The following is a 24,181-nucleotide window of genomic DNA, read 5'->3' on the forward strand; positions in this document are numbered from 1 at the left end:
TCTCCTAAACTACTTCGAAAAAGTTGGACTCACAAAAAGTCTGCTACATGATACCTCGTTTGCAGTATGTGCAAATGGAGCAGCAGTAATGTTTGCTAAAAAAGGAGGAATAGTAGCATTGCTGAAATCAGAATTTCCAAATCCTGTACTGACATGGCACTGTTTGGCTCACAGACTAGAACTTGCTGTGGCAGATACAGTTGATGAGGTTGCCGGGGTCCAGCGAGCTATGTGTACAGCTTCAGAAGATAGGGAAAATGCTTGATACTAGATGGGCAGCATCCAGTTACAGATCTGTGAAAGCTGTTTTGAACTGCTTCCCTGCCTTGTGCAAACATTTTGAGAATGCTTCTAAAGACCCATCCAGACCCATAAGAGACCGGAGTAAGTATGAAGGTCTCTTGAAGCAGCTTACATCCTATTCTTTTATCAGAGATTTGGGGGTAATGTGTGCTGCACTTCAAGAGCTCAAAGACCTATCACTCTCGTTACAGAGGAGAGACATTACAATTGTTAATGCCCATAGACTTTTGGTTAGTCAAGTACGTATATTTAGAGCAATGAAGGACTTACTGCGGCTCAAGAATGTTCCTCTTTTCCATGGTAGAAGTAACTCTGTTGCCCTTAATCCAAATCAGTTTTACCAAAGTCTGTCTGTAAATATCAATAAATGATGTGCCCCGGATTCTGAGAACGAACTTGTAGCCAGCTTCAGTGTGCTAGATGCAGGCAACTTGCCTTCTGGTGATTAATGCATTCTTTATGGTGAAACAGAGTTTCAGAAACTGTGTTCAGAGTTTCAGCTGCCAGCAAGAGATACTTTCCAGGCGTTTAGACTTTTCAAAGATTTTGGTGGAAAGAAAACCCCTGAAGCATTAAAAAAGTTAGTGGTTTGCATGGAAACCTTGAAAGCAAGTAATGCGGATTGCGAGAGAGGTTTCATCGCAATGAACGTATTTGCTAGTCCAACAAGGGCCTCTCTTCTTGTAGAGACCACTTCTTCATGCTTATGGGTAAAACTCAAGGGTCCTCCATTTTAAACATTTGACGCAAAGCTCTATGCAAAGAGTTGGCTGGCAAAAGGTAGAAGGTCTGCTGAAGAAAATTGTTGTGAAAAACCCCAGCAAAATAGACACAGTGGATATCTTCAAGGGTTTTGGGAAATCCTGCAATAGATTTCTAAGTAATGTAAATCATTTTTACATGTTTTTTAAAAGTGTTTGGTATTGTATGGCTTATACTTAATAAATATACTTTTTTGCCTATTTTATTATCCTTTGCTGGATGCGACTTCATGATTTTCTTAAGCACACAATGCTAGTTATCTTGATTTAGACCACGCCCCTACTCGGATAGGCCACACCCCTTTAATACATTTGCCACACCCCTTTTAGAGCACCCCCAGTTTTTTTTCCCACTTAAAGTCGCGGGTGGGTGGGCGTTCCTCTTCGAGTGCAAGGGAGGCGTGGATAGCCCACTGTCTTGGGTGCTGACCGTTTGTTCAGCCCAAGGGCCGACCAAACCAGTCATGCGCAGTTGCACACACTCTCTTTTTCTGTATAGAGAAAAAGACCTGGCTGGGGAGCTCTCCACTGCGCCTCACCAATCACAACGCTGCCATTGCAGCCTTGTGATTGGCTATGGGGAGCTGGAGGGAAGCTGCCTAGTAAACGCGGGCCGGACTGGAGCAGCAGGAGTTGAGGTGGTGGCGAGTGACTCGGAGGTAGCTGTCGAAAGAAGGTAAGTTTTAAATTGTATTTACATTACCGTCCCGTTACTAACCCTCCCCCCCCCTCACGCGAACAAACCTCCCCCAGTCTTGGCAGTCGCGACTTATACTATGTTGAATATAAATGTGTACGTTTGTGTGCGAAGAGAGGGCAGGAATGTGTGTGTCTGATCATGCAGGTGACCGGACAGGGACTAAATGGACATGAAACATGAACTCTCCTGCCAACGCGAGGAGCTCTAGAGTAAACCCAATCTGTGTCAGGCGCGGCAGGCGCCACCCATGCTTCTTAGCTGGGTGCCAGACTTTCAACATCGTTGTATTGTCAACGGCACATAACGAGGCATTAAAGCGCTATATGTCGAGGAACACTAAAACGGAACACTTGGATTAGCTATAAAGGTTTTAGTCAGAGCGTTCGCTCTTCTGTTCTCAAAAGAAATACCTACACGCATTCGTGCTTGAAATGAAAACCTAGAAGTGCAGGTGCACAGGCAATATATAAGATTACTTGTTTTCGACAGAGAAGCGCCAGTGTTCTCCGGTTAAAAGTGTTGACCCTCTGCCTTTCAAAGCATAGCAGGTACTGGTACTCGGTGTCCGACAGTACCGGCCCTTTTAAAGAACTGACATACTGGAAACGGGGGGGGGGGGTAGTTAGCGGGGGGTGGGTGCTATGATGTGCAAATTATTGGTGGGTTGAATAGATACATGAGTGTGGCTTCTAGTAGTCCAGCAGGCACAGTGACACCAGGGCCCAGAGACCTGAAGGGCCGCTGAACTCTGATTATTGCTTAATTTCACGGTCTTAATAGAGCGGTTGTAGATTTAAATGCAGAATACGAATATAGATTCTTTTTTTTTGCAGGACTGCTTATTTTGTAAAGAGACGGTGGTAGCTCTTCTAAGGATACTACTGTACCTTTCAGATAGTCGAACCAATACTTCTAAATTGGTTTACCATATGTTTAAAGAATTACTGCATTAAGTGCTACAGATATATCATTTCTCATTTAGTCTTCCTTAGAGAGTGAGTACCCGCACCTCACAGAAGGACTGCAGTGTTTTAATCCGTATTGCCTCCTCAGTGCCACTGTTGCACGTGGATTACCGATAATTAGATTTGGACCTGCCTAGATTTGGGGAAGTTATACAAGCCACCGTTTCCCCAGTTGTGTAAGAAAGGGCTTTTGTGCATGCACCTCCAAGCACATGGCCAGACAACATGGGCAAAGCGAGTGAGGGTCTAGAACAAAACCAGTTAAATCACATTTCAAGAAATTAGACCGTAAACTTCAACTGGTGACATTAAAGGGCGAGGTGCTAGTACTAGTTTTCTCGCGCAAACGGCACGAACTCTGGATAAGCATATATTTAAATGTTGCGTATTCAAGTGCAAAATACATATTTGTAACCTGTAATTTTCTATACTCTTAAATATGTGGGTATTTTCGGCCTACATATCCGTAACACCATTTTGTATTTGATATCATTAAGGTCTTTCCAATGCCTGTCTCTGGACGGAACTGCCAATATTTTGTGTGTGTCACTGCCTGTGTTGTTTACTTCGCAACACAAATGCCCTCCGCCCCTCCCCCTTATTTCCTCCTCATATCAATCTGCTAAGTAATAATTTCCACGACCAGTTGCAGTTCTTCCCTGGTTCTGAAATTTCCAAGCCATCAGCAAGGAGGATAGTCCCCGGGAAAACTAATTACACAAAATCAATATATAATCACAGCCCAGCATCCTGACCATGCAGAAAAATCCCTTTAAAACCCTACTGCAATATACAAATATCTCTCCTTGTCTGCTTATTTATAGATCCCATTTTTGGCGGAGTGTGCTGAGGGGTAGGGGGCGGAGGGCGTGCAAGATTTGTATTTTTCATCCATTCTGCTCGACTGTCAGGTCGTGAAATATATACAAACATCTTTTTATTCTAATGTCTTACTTTATAAAACACGACTCGCCTGTACGGGTGAAGCAGGGATGAAAATAGTCAACCTCACGGGTGCTCGACTTGAGTAGGAGGTGTCGATCAATTTGGGGTGACCCTAATACCCTTTTTGAAATGCAAAAGTTATAAAGTGTGTGACAGCTGAGGACATACATACATTGCACACACGCGCAAAGCTAATATGTTGTCTGCCCTCCGCAAGCAGGTGCAGTGGTTATTTTTTTTCATTTTATTTATTGCAAGCAAGTGCCATCTAATTGGGCACCACATGCACATGCATAATAAACAGCTGGTATTTAAAGTTAATATAAACAAAATAAAATACTTTAAACCAGTTCCGTCACATAAGAGAAATGAACCGTTTTTAGGCAAGTTCAAATTATATGCAGAGCCTTTGTGCAGTCAGTCAAAGTGAGGGGAGCTAATGGGTACAGTTGGTTAACCTAGGCAGTATGTTGTGGTGGGTGGGCGCAAGAGGTAAACCACAATTTAACACACTAATAGGCAAAGTCCACAGACCAAAGCCCCTCTACTTATGTTTATTTTGCATAATTGTTTTGAAAAATAATAGTCTGGTGTGACAGCTAGCGCTTATTTTTCAGGCCAGCCCTAAAAATGTGTGGAGTGTTTTTCTGCTCATAAGTAGAAGCAGAATCCTGTGAATGGAAGGCTTATGATGTAATATCACTGTGATGTTACGAGGTGCAGGGCAAATGCAGGGGGGAGGCATTGTGTGGACTTTGTGCATGGTTGAAAGGGTTGGCAGTGCGTGCACCCGCCCTTTTTGTGCCGTAAATCACTGGGGCATGTGTCAATGTGTGCATGATTATATTCTTGTTTTAGGCAAACATAACCTTACACCCAATAGTATATTGGTTTCTTTCTGCGCACATAGGATGTCAGCAGAACAAGCGACAGTTTTGCCGGTCTTTGTTAGAACAGATTCACAATTGCTATAGTAACCTTCCAACTTTCTCAAATTTGCTTGAAAATGCACCATTTGCCCACTCTTTTTTCAAAATGTTCTCGGGGGAGAACCCCCCCAAAACCACCGTAGGTGGTCAGGCTCGCTCGCTATAGTGCTGTACAACAATTGTTCTACGCCTCACCACTTTCAGATGTCACCAGCCGCCACTGGTCTCAATGATCCTGTGCCAGGAGACTGGCTCCATCCGGCCCAGGGCCATTGGCAGCAGCAAGCCCAATGTGACCACCTCCACTCTGGGACGGGTGCACTGAGGGGTGGGTGGAGAAAGGGACAGCAAGCGCAGGATGTGCACCTCAACCTCGAGGCACGGGACTGGGACAATGAGGGGCCAGGTGAAGGGGAGGATGGAGAAACTAGGTATGAACTTCCTCTCCCAGGTACGCAACTGGAACACTGAGGAGGTAGGAGATCCTAGGTGGGAAGTACAACCCCAAGGCAAGGTGCTGGCACACTGAAGGGGCTAGTGGAGATGGACAGTGGGCACAATTTGCGGCCTTCCCTTCCTGCATGCGCACAACCCTGGCACACTGAGAGGGCTGGCACCTTCACCTCCAGCACTGAGCTTGAACACCACGGAATCGGAAGGGAAAAAGGGACCGTGGGCCAAAGGTTATCCCTCTCCTGCTCCGGAATTGAGTGGGTGCTTTTAGCACTGTGAGGGTGATAGAGTGTACACAGGGCAGCAATTCCAAGGTGATTACCTCCTTTCCTGAACAAACTGATGGGGCTTGAGGGGAGATTGGGCAGCAGGCACAAGGTGAGTCCCCAAATACCGGGATTGTGGAAAAGTAAATTTCGCCATGTTCTGTGTCCCTACGCCTCATCCATCATATGTTATGTGTGCATGACCAATATGCATATGTTATTCCCCATGTCTGATTACTGACGCAATTATAGTTGTGTCCATCTCTGATATGTCATTTTCCAGCCCTCGTGAATAATACGAATATCAGGCCTATGTAAAGTTATGTTGCCACGTTTCTCAGTATGCACGTTATTCAATTATAAAGTCCCCGTTTCTAGGCCTCAACAGGGCCCGGACCACAGATTCAGCTCCTGTCTCCTGAAAGCCTCGCTGAGGAGCGATACAGCCCCCACCTGTATCCTCGACCTTTCACTTACTTCCTGCCTCGCAGTGCCCGGTGCAGCTTGGCTCTGCCTCTGAGTCTGCCAAAAGTATGTTATAGTTCCAGTTATCAGTTCAGTCCTCCTCTTCTGCATTCCTAAGCTACTGAACTGCATCAATAGTTTCCGTCATTGTCTAGCCTATTCGGCTCCACGTTAGAGAAATACTGTATTAATGGTCATTTAATATTCTTCATCACGCACTACGTGTAGAATAATGCATGGTCCAGTCTTAGAATCAAGTTAGCTTTTCCCCTCCTGACTCTTAGTTTATATCAACATGTTCCCTAAACATCAGATACTAGATAGGGTTTAGGTACATGTCGCTCCGACCCTCCAGACTCTAGTCTCTACTCCTAGCACAGAGTTCGTAGCCCCCAGCTTCTCCTAGTAACACGTCATTGCCCGTTTTCGCGCACCATTAGGTTAGAGGTCCCGGCTCCTTAGGTACCCCCCTCCTATGTTTCCGCCCATTCATGACATATTCTGTTACGTTTGCATCACATGTCTATGTAAACTCCCAGTTACACCCACTTTTACTGTTATCTTTCGCGACTGCTACACGTCACGCCTTCTACTCCACCCACTGTTACGCCTACTGCAAAGTACTGCTATGTGTTTGCGCTATGTATATATGCCTGTATCTTGTTATTGAATGCTAGCGCGCTCATTCCAAGCTCATCCCAGACCTAGCCCCAGCAGCTGCTGGGCATCCTTTTCCCCTACTGGGTCCCAGTTGTCCTGCTGGGCCCTGTCATTCTGCTCTTCCTATGCAGGTTGTCCTGATCCTGTCCTTATGCTGTAATAAACCTGCAAAAACTCCTACTACCTCGAATCTTGACTCTTATTTATTGAGCTATCTGTTATTCATTTAAGCATTCAAAAATAGGGTATTATTTATTTATTTACCACATAATGGCGCCCGAATAGGGACTTGCCCTTTCCCCACGCGTCGGTGAAGCCACGCCGACCCCCTGACCCTCTGCAGCCGTGACGGAACCATACCGGCCACGTGCAGATATTTCTGCTTCAAGTATCCCTCAGGCCCACGGAGGAGACGGAGGAGGCGGTCCAGCATCCGAACGAGACGGTGGAGGAACGCGGCGAGTCCCGACCAGAGCCCAAGCTGAGAGTCCAAGGTCCGAGGTATCCGGAGGCCCACCCGTAACTGAAGTCCGAAGTCCGAAGTTCGTCGTCGTAGTCCAGTCCCGTCCGAGGCCTTCCGTTCCGTACTGCCCGGTGAGTACCATTGCTGGGGTAGTGTCTCGACAGGGTCAGTCTAAATTGACTCTGGTCTGTGGGTTGGTGGTACCCAAGCCCACAAACGAAGTGTTCACCTAGGTGGATACGGGTCTTGATGCGTTCCGTTATGGGACCGGTATGTTCCGTACTGTTACAGCAGTGCATCCAGTAACTCTAGTCTGTTCCGTTCTCGAGAATTCTGTTCTGTTTCTGTTTTCAGTATTTTCAGGTAATATTCTGTTCGAACTGTTATGTTATGATATTGTTTAATGTATTTTCAATGTCGTGGTATGCCTGAATTGTTTTCCCAATTGTTATTGTTCTTCGTGTATTGTATTGTGTTCCGATTTAAGTTTACAATGCCGCTCTTTTCAAGATTACGTCAGTTGAAAACTAGAAAGGGTCTGTTAGAGGAAGCAGTTCCTGTTCCGCCTAGGGACAGTCCAGGTCATTTTATGTATCAGAAACATGGCATAAGCGCCATAATGTATCTAGATTTATGGGTAGAGTATACCAAACAGTTAGAAGAAAAGTATAGATGGCCCGTATCGGGTACATGGGATGCCGAATGTATCATGCGAGTAGAAGAAGCATTATGGAAAAAGAAAGCCAGACAGTCACAGAAAGATGCCATCGAGTTATGGCGCAAGGAAGCTCATAGAAGAACGGAAAAGGAAGTCAGAAAGTCAGAGTTAAGTAGAGAATCCCAGGAACGAGCCCAAGAAAGAGAATTAATCGAGATAGGTGAACAAGTCAAAACCGAACAGTCAGACAGACAGAGGCATGCCCTAATTAAGGGTATGTATCCTCTCCTTGCCGAAGGTTTGCCAAAAGCGACCCCAGAGGCATCCAGTAATTTCCCGCCGCCATTAGTTCCGACCAAGCTACGTCACAAACAGACCGCAGCTGATATTTTTATTTCGTCCTATTTGGACGACACAGTCCCCGAATATGCAAATCCTGTTCGCGCTCCGCCAGTCCCTGTAAATCAGGCACTTCCTGCTCCTCCAGACACCGGGGTGCCCTTAACAGCTCCCCCGGCCCAGTCCGCCATACAAGTCCAGCCCACGTTACAATTACCGACTCTGCCAGGACGAAGAATGTCAGTCGACGATTCCAGTTTAGGGGCCGCGGGAGGAGGTCTTCCTCAAACCCCGCCGCCACACAAGCGTTTATCAGCACTCGAATTACATGCTCAAGCATCACAGCGTACTCCTAAAAGTAATAAGTCTGTCACAGAAATCAGACAAGCCCTTGGCGAATGTGTCTATGATCCAGTCCCAGGCGAGTATAATATGGTTTTATATTCCGTACGTGTAAGGAGAGTGACCGAGTATCTAGTCACCTTACCGAATATGAAAGAAGATCTAGACAGAATATATCGTTTCATCCGTACAGGGGATGATCCAGAAAGTATAGGCGAGATTATGTCCCAAAGAAAAGCCGAGATTCAGCTCATGATATTAAAGTTCCTGATCAATTGTCTAATAAGAGAACAAGATTACCCGACTAAAGATCCCGCCGACATGAGAATCCTAACAAGGTGGAGTGATAATATAGCCGAGGGTAAGCACAAGACCATTAGTGCTATGGAAAGTATGTACAAGAAAATTCGTAAAGAAATAATAAGGTTACACGAACAGCGTAAAGCAGCACAAGTAAGCGAGAAAGAAAGTATCTCTGATCCTGAAGAGGAAGACGAGAATCCCGTCAGAATAGCGTATGTAGGAAAATCCAGATTTCCAGATCGCCATTTACGTCCAGAACCTAAGTCTGTTTTCCATCATCCAGAACGAGAGCCTCGCTCTCTAGAACAAGTATTTCAAGCTACCGATCATATTCTGAAATCACGAGTCGGTTATAGCGAATTAAGTACTATGCATGAACAAGAACTAGCCCGATCAGCAGTCCGATGGATTACTGATTCTACCACTTTTCCAGACGAAATAGTGGCACAAATGTTTCTGAAATTGCCCCCAGCCGAGCAACGACTAGTGGGTATGTATATGATTCAGCACCTCATTACTCTGTATGAGGGTCAACATTCTGATCCAGGTCCGTTACACGATGTCCTGAACGAGTTACTCCAGTATAGATGGAGGGGTCTAGGTACCGATTTGATTAGTGTCATTTTAGAACAGCGCCACAAGTATAGAACGTTCCTGAACCCGCATTTTGTTCATATCTCACCCCCAGAAAATAAATCATTCTACATAGACAGACAGAATCCGTTACGAGAAGTCCACCCAGTCCAAGGGGCGGGTGGCGTAATGCAACGAGTGTTTGTATACACTCCAATATCAAAGATGGAACTTCTTGAAATGAAGAAATTAATTCCCTGTCATGACAAAGATCCAGCAGGGTTCCATAGAGAATTAAAAGACATGCTCCGTATGGGAGAATACACTTACCCAGATATCATTAAAATGTTAAAGGTCCTGTTACCCGCAGGGGTATATGAAAAGTTAAAAGAAAAAGAATGGGAGGTGGGAGAGAAAAAGATCGATTGGACAGCTCTAGAAGCTGAAGACAAGGCACGAGTACCAGGTACCGGTCTTGGAGATAAATGTAAAGAATTACCAGAATTATTGATTCAAGTTTTACCCAGATTATTGACAACGAGAAAAGAAGACTGGGATGCAATCTCAGCCTGTAAACAGAAACAAGAAGAGGATATTAGTGATTTTTATTCTAGATTCGAGAAATGTTTCAGTATTAACAGTGGTCTCAAGACAAGTAGTGAGTCATACCCTCATCTTTTCGTTACCAAATTAGTCGAGAATTCAAGTCCACAAATTAAAAATCGAGTTTTGAAAGTCGAAAGCACCTGGCAAGCTAATAGTCCGTCCCAGATGCTCCAGATGCTCCAGTATCACCAGAATAGAATCAGAGAAGAGCAAGAACACGAAAGAAAACGTATGAAAGACACAAAAATGAAAGTGCTAGTTGCACAATCTGTTCCTCAAGACAGTCAGAAGAGGGGTCCGAATCAAGCCAGTCATCCTGCAGCTCCCGTTAAAGGGAACTGCAATTATTGTAAACAGCCAGGTCATTTTATAAACGAGTGTGCAGTTCTGAAGCACAATATAGCTACTGGTAAGACTAAAGAAAGACCACGTCCGCCTAGACAGGAACAAGTTTCACAGATTCCTCAGTCACAGAATGCACAACCGACAGTTACAGTACCGCAGCCTATTGCTGCAACACAGCACGTTACGTCGCAGATGTACCAGTATGCACAGTCCGAGTATCCAGAGTACCAGTCATATTCATGAAACAGCCTAGAGAGGGAGGTAGGCTTGCCTCTCATCGAGATACCTGTAGACCAAGAAGGTCCCTATGTTCATAGCCAAGTATTAGGGAAAGACAGAAAATTTTTGATCGATACAGGGGCAAGTAGGACCACAATTAGTCATGCCGAAGTTCCAGGGGCTCCGCTCTCAGGCTCAAGAAATGTTTCCCTTGGATTTTCAGGAAAACCCATAGTTAATGAAATATCACAGCCAGTTACTTTAGAAGTAGGTCCATTGTCCAGTACTACTGATCTGTTACTTACTAAGTCATGTCCAGAAAATCTGTTAGGTATTAAAACATTGAAAGAATTAGGTGCAGTTATTTGTTGTTCCCCAGAGGGAATACGTCTGTTCCTACGTGACTTTAAGGGTCACTATGTATTACGAGATTTTGATTCAAGATTGTCTAATGTTCCGCAACATTTATGGGCGCAAGGTCCAACTGATGTAGGTTACATGCAAATCACACCCTATCGTGTGACTCTCAAACCAGGTGTAGTGTTACCCCGAATCAGACAGTACAGATTGCCACCTGAGGCTGTAGCAGCCTTATCCAAAATTATTGACGAGCTCATGGCTCAAGGAGTAGTTGTAGAAACTGACTCCAATGTATGTAATTCTCCGATCATTCCTGTTATGAAACGTACTGATCCGAATGCACCCCCAGTATATCGATTAGTGATTGATTTACGAGAGCTTAATAAATGTATTATTCCTCAGTACCCAGTTGTTCCAGACATTTCTTCCCTGTTAACTGCCATTGATTCCGAAGCCATGTTTTTCACTGTTATTGACCTCAAGAATGCATTTTTTAGTGTTCCAATTCATCCAGACAGCCAGTTTCTTTTCGGATTTTGTTTAAATGGAAGGAGCTATATGTTTACACGCGCTCCTCAAGGTTTCACAGAAAGTCCTAGTATTTACAGTCAAGCACTCAAGAGACAACTAGACAACATTCACATGCCAACTGACACTGCCCTGCTCCAGTATGTCGATGATCTACTGATCACAGCCCGTTCTGAACGTGACTGCGAGCGAGCATCACTCACAGTTCTGTATTTTCTAGCCGAGATGGGACACAAGGTGTCACCTTCAAAGCTTCAATTCTGTGTCCAGCAAGTGGTATACTTAGGACACTTGCTGTCCAAGAGGGGTAGGCAGTTGACACCCGACCGTATCCAGTTAATAGCGAGTCTTCCCCAGCCCAGAACCCAGAAGGAGGTACGTGCTTTTATCGGCCTTACTTCTTATTGTAGACAATGGATTCCCCAGTATGCATTTCTAGCCAAGCCACTGATACAGTTAACGACACAGGAGGCAGCCGTATCGACTGTCCTCCCTTGGACACCTGATCATACACTTAGTTTCAACGAGTTAAAGAAAGCCCTATGTCAAGCTCCAGTTCTAGCTACACCGAACTACAGTAAGCCTTTTACACTTTTCGTTACAGAACGCGAAGGTACAGCATTATCTGTTCTCACACAAGATCAAGCAGGTCAATACAAGCCCTGTGCTTATTTTTCGAGCACATTAGATCCAGTCGCCCAGGCGTTACCTGCGTGCCTGAAGTCAGTTGCAGCCACAGCACTAGCTATCAGACAAAGTGATTCCATAGTTTTAGGACATTCCCTGACAGTACAAGTACCACATTCAGTAGAAGTTCTTTTAAACCGAACACAGACTCAGCACTTGACAATTGCACGCTTAACAGGTTATGAATTGACACTGTTCCAGCCACACATAGAAATTAGACGCTGCAACGTCCTGAATCCTGCTACACTGTTACCATCAGTTAGTTCAAATCCAGACACACATGATTGTGTGGAAGTAGTTAACATTACGACAAAGCCCAGACAAGACCTTACAGACATTCCATTACTAGATCCTGACCTGACACTTTATGTGGATGGTTCATGTATGAGAACTAGTACAGGAGAACTAGTCGCCGCGTATGCAGTGACTACTGACACTGAAGTTATTGAAACACAACGTATTGATACCCTGTCCGCTCAAGCAGCAGAGCTAGTCGCTCTAACACAAGCCTGTATACACGCTAAGAACCTGAAAGTTAATGTTTACACAGATTCACGTTACGCATTCGGAGTTGTACACGACTTCGGAGTGCTCTGGCAGGAGAGAGGTTTTATGACTTCTCATGGAACCAAGATTCAGCATGGTCTCCTTATTCAAGCCCTGTTAGATGCCATACATTTACCGACATCTATTGCTATCATGAAGTGCAAAGCACACACGAAAGTTACAGACATTATTTCCCAAGGTAATGATTTAGCAGACCGCACAGCCAAGCTTACAGCACAGACTCCAGACATTCCAGTTAATCAGACACATACTCCAGATCTGATTACATGCATGACAGTTAAGGACCCTACACAAGATGTCATAGATATCCAGTCACATGCTACTCCCGATGAAATCAAGAAATGGTCTGTACAAGGAGGGGTCCAGACAGATCAAGGATGGTTAACGAAGGGTAGAGCCACATGGTTTCTCCCCGATTCTATGGTTCAAGTCATTATCAATACCGCACATAGTCCAGCACATTTAGGAGAAAAAGCTATGTTAGACAGTATCCAGAACATTTGGTTCAACAAGCATTTACGAGCTGCAGCCAAGCAGAAAGTCCGTACCTGTATGATATGTTGTCAGTTTAATCCAGGTAAAGGTGTCCCGGTGGAACAAGGTGGTTTCCAGCCCCCTGACCACCCTTTTGAGGTCCTCCAGATGGATTATATTCAAATGGAGCGATGTCGAGGTTTCAAGTATGTCCTTGTAGTAGTATGCGCTTTGTCCAGATGGACAGAGGCATATCCAGTCCCAGATTACACAGCTGCGACCACTGCCAAGCAGTTGGTTCGTGAATTTTTCCCTAGATACGGACTCCCTAGAGTCGTATATTCTGATAACGGTCAGCCATTCTCATCAGAACTCATGAGACACGTTTCCCTGTTGTTAGGGTACCAGTGGAAGTTTCATTGTGTACGCCATCCAGAAGCAGCTGGTCTAGTCGAGAGACATAATCAGACTCTGAAAATCCGTATAGCAAAAGTCTGTAAAGACAAAGGTGTAGACTGGTTAGTAGCTTTGCCAGTCGCTCTGTTCTACATGCGAATGGTCGCACATTCCAGATCAGGTCTGTCCCCGTATGAGGTCGTATTCGGCCGCCCCCCTAACATGTGGGGTACTCCTAGACCCCGAAGTATTACCGATGTTTCATGTAATATGCTGACAGATTACCTAGCTTCCTTGATGTCTGCCCTCAACTCATGTCGTTCACAGGTTGCCGCCGCATTTCCAGACAATACCGAGGTGGCACCGCACGAGATCGTTCCAGGATCGATGGTTCTTGTCCGCAACTTTGACCGATCAAGTCCGCTGGAACCACGTTGGAAAGAGCCACGTCAAGTCCTTTTGACCACCCGAACTGCCGTCAAGCTAGAAGGCAGGAAGGGGTGGGTGCACCTCTCCCATGTAAAACTTTTTAAAGGATCAAAGCCAGTCGTCAAAGACATTGCCAAGAACATTTCCCAGGATTCGAAGGATTGCCAGAACATTGTTTTAAAGGACTGTCCCGCACCAGACTTTGTTACAACCCCTCCCTTGTTAGAGAAAACTCCGCAACAGGAGTATAAGTTAAAGCTCAGGTCTAATAAGTCAGCCAGTTTGATTGTATAAGTCCTCCCCTAGGTGAAACGGTTAGACTGTTTCTGACATGTATAAAATAGACCCCCATAGTGAGAGAGTTAGTCGCAGTTCACTACAATGTATCGTTTTTCTGAGTTTCATATTATTTCTCAGCATAATGATTTCCTGCACCAGCTACGCATTTTTCCTGTATTTACCTGTTCCTCATGTAAATATGTCTGCTAATGCTACAGTAGAGCACACGTTTAGTGATCTGCCTCCTCACGAATATTCATACCGCCTTGCCATGCGTAATAACACATTCATCCGTATGTTACATTATTCACACCAGACCAGCAATGCCACTAATTGTTGGGTGTGTGGTCGACTCCCCCCTTTCCAGACATCGAAGGGAGTTCTGCCACTCTTTCCTTATCCATTCTCACACAATGGTTCGTGTGGAGCATGGTCCACGTTAACGTCATCCTCAACAGATATGTCTTTTCTTAACAGTACATGTTTTCCAGACAAGCAAGGTTTCCCCCACAGAACAGGTTTAGATTTAGAAAATGAGGTATATAATTTAGGAAATTATTCGTCGAATTTCATGGTTCTGAATGTTCAGTCTGATACTACTCCAGACTTACCTGCTATTTCAGTACTACCAGTCAAAGGCGAATTATGTGTCCGTAGTTATGGTTCTGTACACATAGGTCATAGTGAATGTACTACTGTTATCCAGTATAGTGACAGTGGGAAATCTATTTTCAAAGCTTCACGTCATTCTTATTTTGTTTGTGGTCAAACTGCATATGTCCGTCTGCCCCTCGATTGGGAGGGAACCTGTTACATTGCCTTCCTACTGCCACCTGTTTTTCTAGCCCCACCTGATTATCATAGGAATTCTTTCTTAGTACACACTAGACATCGAAGAGAGTCCCCAATTGTCGATCAAACTGAAACTACTCTAGAACAGTATACAGATTTCAATAAGGGTTTCTTCTTTTTCATAGGACCTGTCCAGAATAGTAAACTGATCCGTAGGCTAACAAGAACCCTTGAAGCTGTAGTAAATGAGACTGCCTCTGCTCTAGGTAACCTCACCGAAGAACAATCTGCTATGAGATTTGTCGTTTTACAGAATCGTCTCGTCCTTGACGTCATACTGGCCGATAGGGGCGGGGCCTGTAGAATTCTCGGATCCAGTTGTTGCATTTTCATTCCAAATAACGCGCCGTCTGTTTATTCAGCTATAACCAGACTCCATAAAATTGCCCACCTGTTACATCAAGATCCAGGCACCTGGACATGGTCCGGTTGGTTCTGGAATGTAATTTCCGCATGGGGATGGAAAGTCCTGTCCTTTCTAGGTATTGCAGTAGCGATTATATTTAGCTGCTGCCTCTGTATACAATGTGGCCCTGCGATTTGCAGCATGTGTGCTACCTCTTGTATTCCTAGTCCCAAGCCCCGTTCTAAATCCCGTTCTAAGACAATTCGAGACGAGCAAATGGTACTGTATGAAATGATAGACGGTATCATGAATATTGATGTTTCCTGATGAAAACGTAGTGACAAGGAGGGAATGTGGAAAAGTAAATTTCGCCATGTTCTGTGTCCCTACGCCTCATCCATCATATGTTATGTGTGCATGACCAATATGCATATGTTATTCCCCATGTCTGATTACTGACGCAATTATAGTTGTGTCCATCTCTGATATGTCATTTTCCAGCCCTCGTGAATAATACGAATATCAGGCCTATGTAAAGTTATGTTGCCACGTTTCTCAGTATGCACGTTATTCAATTATAAAGTCCCCGTTTCTAGGCCTCAACAGGGCCCGGACCACAGATTCAGCTCCTGTCTCCTGAAAGCCTCGCTGAGGAGCGATACAGCCCCCACCTGTATCCTCGACCTTTCACTTACTTCCTGCCTCGCAGTGCCCGGTGCAGCTTGGCTCTGCCTCTGAGTCTGCCAAAAGTATGTTATAGTTCCAGTTATCAGTTCAGTCCTCCTCTTCTGCATTCCTAAGCTACTGAACTGCATCAATAGTTTCCGTCATTGTCTAGCCTATTCGGCTCCACGTTAGAGAAATACTGTATTAATGGTCATTTAATATTCTTCATCACGCACTACGTGTAGAATAATGCATGGTCCAGTCTTAGAATCAAGTTAGCTTTTCCCCTCCTGACTCTTAGTTTATATCAACATGTTCCCTAAACATCAGATACTAGATAGGGTTTAGGTACATGTCGCTCCGACCCTCCAGACTCTAGTCTCTACTCCTAGCACAGAGTTCGTAGCCCCCAGCTTCTCCTAGTAACACGTCATTGCCCGTTTTCGCGCACCATTAGGTTAGAGGTCCCGGCTCCTTAGGTACCCCCCTCCTATGTTTCCGCCCATTCATGACATATTCTGTTACGTTTGCATCACATGTCTATGTAAACTCCCAGTTACACCCACTTTTACTGTTATCTTTCGCGACTGCTACACGTCACGCCTTCTACTCCACCCACTGTTACGCCTACTGCAAAGTACTGCTATGTGTTTGCGCTATGTATATATGCCTGTATCTTGTTATTGAATGCTAGCGCGCTCATTCCAAGCTCATCCCAGACCTAGCCCCAGCAGCTGCTGGGCATCCTTTTCCCCTACTGGGTCCCAGTTGTCCTGCTGGGCCCTGTCATTCTGCTCTTCCTATGCAGGTTGTCCTGATCCTGTCCTTATGCTGTAATAAACCTGCAAAAACTCCTACTACCTCGAATCTTGACTCTTATTTATTGAGCTATCTGTTATTCATTTAAGCATTCAAAAATAGGGTATTATTTATTTATTTACCACAGGATGTAGAATGAGGCTGCTGGCATTCTGAGTGAGCTTTAGTGGAGAAGTGAGAGCAGGCCCAGGATGCCTGCTGCTCCATGTGCGCATGGTGTGCATCCTACAAACATACCAAGAGGAGGCCGAAGGTAAATACATCATCTCTGAGACGCTCTAGGAGCACCAGGCTGGAGGGAAGGGCCTACCACCTGCATCTGTGAACGTGCACCCTGCTGGCACTGTGGGGGCTTCAGCCAAGAGGGAGGCTGCATGATTAGAACACCTTCATCAGCTTCAGTCCAAATATTTTCAGGGAGAAAAATAAAAGTACTCCCGTGGCCAGACTTACTTCTCCCAGCTGCCAAAAAAAAGTAACATAATGGCTAGCCCCGACCAACAGCCAATAGCTCAAGGGAGCCAAGGGTCGAAAAAGTTTGGGAACCACTGGACTACTGGCTTGTCTGGGGATGTCATGTCCTCACTCATAGGCATGCCCTTTGATGGCTCCCATCTCTTCAAAGACAAGGCGGATTTGGCGCTTGTGCGCTTTAATGACAGCAGGGCTATGGAAGGGTCTTTGGGGCTTTCTGTTACCCCTTGTCACCCCAGTCCGCCTTTCATGGCCATGAAAGGGTACAGCCATGCCCTTACCAACCATGCCACCACAGCGCTCAAGCTTTCCGGTCTCTGCATGGCCATGAACATGGTACCTACCAGCCCTGTGGGTTGGGTTGGCAGCGGTTGTGTCAGTCCACCAACCATTCAGCAGCCGCAGCCTCCGAACCCTCCTAGTCTGCTCGTTTATCATCATGGGCACACAGTGGACGGAAGGATTCGCCATCAACTGCCCTGCTGGCAGTCCATAACATCGTACAGGTGGGGTTTGCAGATTGTTCAGGGTGCTATTCCCTCCCCTTCGAGACTACACCTCCCTACAATCCACCTACTTACAAGAGGCTGAGGGAGGACCACCCATCTCTTATCTGCCTGAAAGTGACAGCTTTTTTGGCCAAAGGATTCATAGAGAGTGTGCTGATGCTAGAAAGGTTGTAGTTGCATTCTCGCTACTTTTTGGTGCCCACAAAGGACGGAGGCCTTTGTCCTATCCTCAACCTGCACTTTCTCAATTCCTTCCTCAAGAAGGAGAAATTCAAGATGCTCACTCTTGCTCAAGCCCTGGACCCTGGAGACCGAATGGTAGCATTGGACTTGCAGTCTACATACTTTCACATTCCCATCTTGCCTGCCCACAGGCATTACCTGCGGTTCACTGTGGGCCACAAGCATTTTTAGTTCGCTGTGCTCCCTTTTGGTCTTACCAGAGCCCCTCGGGCGTTAACCAAGATGATGGCAGTGGTTGCAGCTCATCTGCAGAGATTACGGGTGCCAGTCTTCCCCAATTTTGATGACTGCCTGTTGAAGATGGGCTCTCCCGAAGCTGTTGTCTCCCACCTTCTGACTAAGGCAGACCTCCTGCATTCACTGGGATGGATTCACTGTCAATGTGCCAAAGTCACACCTGACTCCCTCCAAGAAGTTTCCTTTCATCAGGGCTGTTCTGGACACTATGCAGTTTAGGGCTTATCCTCCCAAATGGCGAGTTCAGGATAATAAGGCTGTAATATCGTTGGCATATGTGGGATTTGCAGTTGGACCTGAAGTTCCAGTGGGTGCAACATCAGGGGAAGCTCTCCAACATTGTCCAGATCTTGGAGGGAACAGCAAAGAACCTGCGGTGGTGGCTTCCGAACTGCAATTGAGTCAGTGGCAGACCCCTTTCCCAACCAGATCTGACGGTAGTGACAGATGTGTTACTCCTGGCATGGGGCAGCCATCTGGGAGGGGTGGGGATCAGAGGACTCTGGTCTCCACCGGAATCCAGACCCCACATCAACCTGCTGGAGCCTAGACCGATCCGACTGGTATTGAAAGCCTTTCTACCTTTCATCCAGGTAAGGATAGTGCAAGTGTTCATGGATAACACCCCGCGGTGGGGTCATGAACCCTGTGTTAAGAGGCCCTGCATCTCTCGACATGGCTGGAACAGCAGGGCATATCCCTGGTGGTTCAACATCTGTTGGGTTCTTTGAAAGCCAGAGCCGGTGAACTCAGCAGAAGATGTCTAATAGATCACGAATGGCGTCTCCATCTGGAGGTGATGTGAGGTCTCTTTCAGCAGTGGGGAGACCCTTGGTTAGGTCTGTTCACCAACGACAAAAGCGTGCAATGTCAGCTGTTAAGCGAACTGGAGTTTCCAAGGTGGCTCTCACTCAGAGACACTTTTCATTTCAAGCGGAGGTCACGCCTCCTAAATGCCTTTCGGCCCATACCACTCCTGTCCAGAGTTCTCAAAAAGATCAGGAATGACCGGACCCAAGTCATCCTTGTGGCTCCAGATTGAGCATGGAGAAATTGGTATCCTGATCTGTTGGGCATGACCATTAGTCCTCCAAATATGCTATCCTTTTGGGAGGATCTTCTCCCTCAGCGGCAGCGGGAGGGTTCTCCACCTGAACCTGTCAACACTCCGCCTTCTTGAAGGGAAATTAAGTGGCAACAGTTGACAGGTTTTTACCTTCCTTCTGAAGTCTGTAATGTTATCTTGACAGCCAGGCGTCTGTCTACCAAAACGGTTGATGCCTGCCTTTGTTCATAGTTTGTGGCATGGTATACAGAAAGACATATTGATTCCCTTTCTTCCCCTACTTTTTAAGGTTTTCCTGTTTGTTCTTTCCTTTGCCCAGCAGAGCTCTGCTCTGGGTACTTTTAAGGTCTGTCTTCTGCAATCTCTACTTTTCTTCAGTTGCCTAACCAACCTTCCCATTTCCAATCTACTATTGTATATACGTTTTTGAGAAGTCGGCAACATATGTTTCCTCCCACTCCTTTAGTTTTGCCTCTATGGGTCCTTAAACTGGTCCTGGCATTCCTGATGTGCACTCCATTTGAGCAGGACTGTCCTCTCAGGCTCCTTACCATCAAGATGGCCTTCCTGGTGGTAATAACATGAGGGTCATTGGGCTTCAGGCTTTGTCATCCAAGCCTCTGCATCTTAACATCTACCCAGACAAAATGGTGCTTCATACAGGAGATTCCTTTCTTCCTTTTCATGTAGGCCAAACCATCACTCCGCCTACATTTACGCTCTGCCTAATCCCTCCAAGGAAAAGGAGTGACTTTCTGTCGGGACCCAAAAAGAGCATTGTTATTCTACCTTTACCACACAAAAGAGTTCCAGGTGGATGACCCACTCTTCGTGGAGTATGTCAGAGCTAAGAAAGGACGGGCTGTACAGAAGAGGACCATCTCACAGTGGATCGAGCTGTGTATCAAAATCTGCTACACATTGACTAAGAAGCACACCCCTGAGGGTTTGTGTGCTCATTCTACCAGAGCTAAAGTGGCAACCTCTGTGTTAGCTTGAAGAGTTACAGTCCTGGACTCCTGCCAGGCAGCAAGGGGTCTTCCCTGCACACGTTTACCAAACAATGCTGTCTGACAGTCAGGTCCATAGGGATGGGCACTTTGCCCGTTCGGTCCTGCAGGACTTCCTCGTGTGAAATTGGTCCTCAGACCTGCCTCTGTGGAGGTATCTCTTGGATGTCTATTCTAAGGTAAGGAATCTGCGGCAAGAAGTCTCTTATCAGATGAACAAGTTACTTTCGTTGGGTAGCACCTTAACGGTAATGGTAGAGGCTCTTATCTAGATGTAGATATAGATATAGACGCACTCTGCAAACTGATTTCTCGGGACAGGGCTTTCTCCTTTCAGAACCCTAGTTTTCCACACCATTAGTCAGTGTACTTCATGGCACCATGCTTCTGGTGTGGAAAATCGCAAAAAAGTAACTGACATCAGCATGCCTGAGTTGTAAAAGCACTGCGGATGACACCAACACGCCACACAGAGTCAGATGAGACCACCTCCAGGCGCGGGGGTACTGCTCAAGGACACTTTCTGGATCTAGTCTAGTGCCTGGGGATTAGTCTACGGTAAGGAATCTGCAGCTAGATGGAGTCTCTTACAGATGTAGGTGATTACTTACCTAGTTTCGGAGCTCTGTTGTCTGCAGCACATGCACTCACTGTTTCAGAGATTTTCACAGTAAGGACTTTATTATGAGGTGGCCAGGTTTCTAGTGAATTGTGCGGTTACTGCTGGTACAGCACATCTCGCAATTATGAGTCACGTGGTAAATATCTGCAAGTCAAACCTGCCAGTATTTGGGGGGGCTTATGGTATTCCCCCAAAGACTCGTAATTGAGAGGTATTTATCGTTCTCAATAAATTTTGATAAGGTGGAGTCTGATTTTATCAGGTGCAATACATCTTACGCCAATTACAATGGCAGCTGTATACAGATGTGCTGTAAAAGGGCAATTTCAGGGAAAACAAACGCAAACCTGCTCTTTACTTTTCAGTTACCTCTGAGTGCTGATTATTGTTGTACCAGATGATCTGATTTTCGAAAAACACTGTAGGAGTGTAACACAGGCCCCTGCTAGCGCACGGGAACCCCTAACCTTTGTGGGGCGGGGGCCCTTTCATCCCAAGGCCAATGATTACCTGTGAGATATGGAACTCCTAACCGGGTTATCTGGTTTAAAAATTTTAAAAAAATAGCTTCGTTTTTCCCAAAAGGTGTATAAAATAGATGTGGTGGTCTGTTTTTGGCATGTCTGGGTCGTAGCCTTCAAGGACCTTGGGAGTAACTTTTTGCATCTGAAATGCTGCTACAGCTAGTGAGGTGGAGTGAGACAAACATTTTGTAGTGCAACTGGTGCTCCTGTAAGGCACCTTGGGCTGAGCCCCGCTATATAAAACTGCAAAAAAGACGTTTTTTTTGTTTGTTGCGTTCGATGTATACAAAGTAAAGCTAGGATTGCAAATCCCTGTAAATAATTACCCATCATGAGAACAATGCACACTGCAGTGAGACGGTTACTGACCTCTTGTTTCTTTTCTCTGTTGACTTTCAGATACACTGGAGAGCAGTTTTTGGCCCTGCAGGGCCTTGGGTCCACTCCGTGGGACATATGGCAGAACCACGTGGCCCTGGCGTGTATGACCATCATATTTCTTAGCATTGCCTATTTGAAACTGTTCCTCATGAAGAAGCTGACTTAAGAGAGCACCCTGGACCGGTTTTATTGACTATTTAAGGGTCTTTGATACAGGGGACTGCTTGGAAACGTGTTTCAGGAATGTCTCTTATCAAGCAGGTGTCATTTTAGTGCACAGTTACATAAAATAATTATGTGTTTTCAAAATGCCTCATTAGTTTACTGTATTTCTATTTTCCTTTCAATTATGGGCACTTTAATTTCAACAAGTTTTATTTTTATATCTTTGCAAAAAAGTGCTGTTACCATAGACTGTATGAAAAAATACTATTAAACTATGTTCGTTTATTGTTCTTACTTTGCTCAAGAACGTCTCACTCGATTCAAGATGAAAGCTTTCATGAGCTGTGTACAGTAAATTAATCAATATTTAATTTGTAATCAAATTAATTCTTGTAAAATTCTCTTTTGAAATTTTTTTTTGTAAAAAAAAAAAATCTTCATTAAAATGTTGTCCTAATTTGCTTTCTGTGTCTTGTGAAAAGATGTGGTCGAGAAATGATGGTTCTTCATGACGGTGCCTGGAGATTATTTCTCGGCGCATAAGAAGGCTTCTCCCTGAATGAAAATTATTTACATATCTAGCATGTTGAATTCTCTGGGCTTTTGTAAAACGTTAATTCCCAGGCACCAACAGTGCCAGTCTCATAAGCCCTATTGTACAGTTATGCCACACTTGCAACTAGAACAGAAAGGTAAAGCGTGTCAATGTCTACAGAAAGAAAAAAACAACCATTTGCAATGCAATAGGTCTCGCATTTGCGAGAGTTTAAGCTATTAGCATGGTAAATGACAATACCTTTTATTTATGTTTTAAAAACCAAAACGTAAATAAAAGGCATTGTCATTTTGGGGAGAGGAGTTGGCCTAACGGCTAGGGCAGTCGACCTCGAATCTGGGGAACTGGGTTCGAGTGTCTCGGTAACGACGCTGAACATCCTCTGATTCTGGGCAAATCACTTAGGGCCCGATGTAGGTAAAATAGATTTACCGATTTTTAATTACCGAATCATACCGATTCGGTAATTAAAAATCGGTAAATCTAAGGGGTTGAGATGTAGGAACATCCAGATGTTCCTGCTACCGAATCGGTAAAAATCTGTATTTACCGATTCGGTAAATACCGACCGGTAATGGCCCATTCATTCCTATGGGCTTTGAAGCCCATAGGAATGAATGGGGCATTACCGGTCGGTATTTACCGAATCGGTAAATACAGATTTTGACAAGGGTGCAGGGGGTGTCACTTTGACACCCTCTAGCACCCCCAAAAAAGATTCGGGGGCCATGTGGCAGGCATACCTGCCCTAAGGGCAGGTCTGCCTGTCATATGGCACAGGTGTGCATGCACACATGTGCATGCACACCTGAATCGGTATTTTACCATCAAATATATTTGATGGTAAAATACAGAATCAGTAAAGGTTGTGGGACTCAGAAGAGTCCCACCTACATATCAAAAATACCGATTAGGTATAAATACCGATTCGGTATTTTACAGATTCGGTAAATTTACCGATCGGTAAATTTACCGAATCTGTAAAATTCTGGGCCCTACATACCAAATCTGATTTTCCGGTCGGTAACGGCCGAAAATACAGATTTTCGGCCGTTACCGACCGACCTACATCTGGCCCTTAATCTCCCCGTGCCTAACAAAAACAAATGAATGTGTCCTCCTGTAACTCAACTGGTGCTATGTAAAGCACTCAGATACCCGATACCTTCGGGTCAAGTTCGTGCTATATAAAACTCTGTAAAATAAAAAAAATTACTTTTTTTTTTACAATGCCAATAGCTCAAACTCTTGCAAATGAGAGACCTATTGCATTGCAAATGCTTGTTCACATTACAATACTTCAGTGCTGCATTATGTGAATGTTCTTGACACATTATCTACAGTTCCTGATCAACCAGAGAAACAGTGTTTACAGTGGTTAAATGAAGGTATTCTTCACAGTGGCTGACTCAGGTAGAACTCAAAGAAAATATAGGGAGTGTAGAAGGACCAACCATCTGCAATAGAGTGCTCAAATGTACCAGTCACCAAAAGGTACAGATTGTACCAGTGTTAAAGCTACAATGTACTCTATTGTTCCACTTTATCAGTCTTTTTTTTAAATGTTCCCTTGACCTATAGTGTTGTTCTCTACATTAAAATAGCATTCAGCCCTTCACTTAAAAGAAGTAATTTTTGAAGACCCATAAAGTGAGTGTTTAACTCTAAAAGTGCAGAAATGTCAATAGGACAATAT

At 45.0% G+C, this 24,181-nt stretch overlaps 1 protein-coding gene across 1 annotated transcript in view; it reads left to right on the forward strand.

The window, feature by feature from the left end:
* Nucleotides 1-22,391, forward strand: part of LOC144818604 (broad substrate specificity ATP-binding cassette transporter ABCG2-like) — a 413,780-nt gene extending 391,389 nt beyond the window's left edge. Inside the window, exon 16 of the mRNA XM_078676198.1 lies at nt 21,783-22,391. Within this exon, the coding sequence (XP_078532324.1) occupies nt 21,783-21,930 (148 nt within the window). The 3' untranslated portion in view covers nt 21,931-22,391. The remainder of the gene's footprint in view (nt 1-21,782) is intronic.
* The last annotated feature ends 1,790 nt before the right edge of the window (nt 22,392-24,181 follow it).

This window comes from Lissotriton helveticus, chromosome 2_1 (assembly GCF_964261635.1).
Source record: "Lissotriton helveticus chromosome 2_1, aLisHel1.1, whole genome shotgun sequence".
NCBI classification, from domain to species: domain Eukaryota; kingdom Metazoa; phylum Chordata; class Amphibia; order Caudata; family Salamandridae; genus Lissotriton; species Lissotriton helveticus.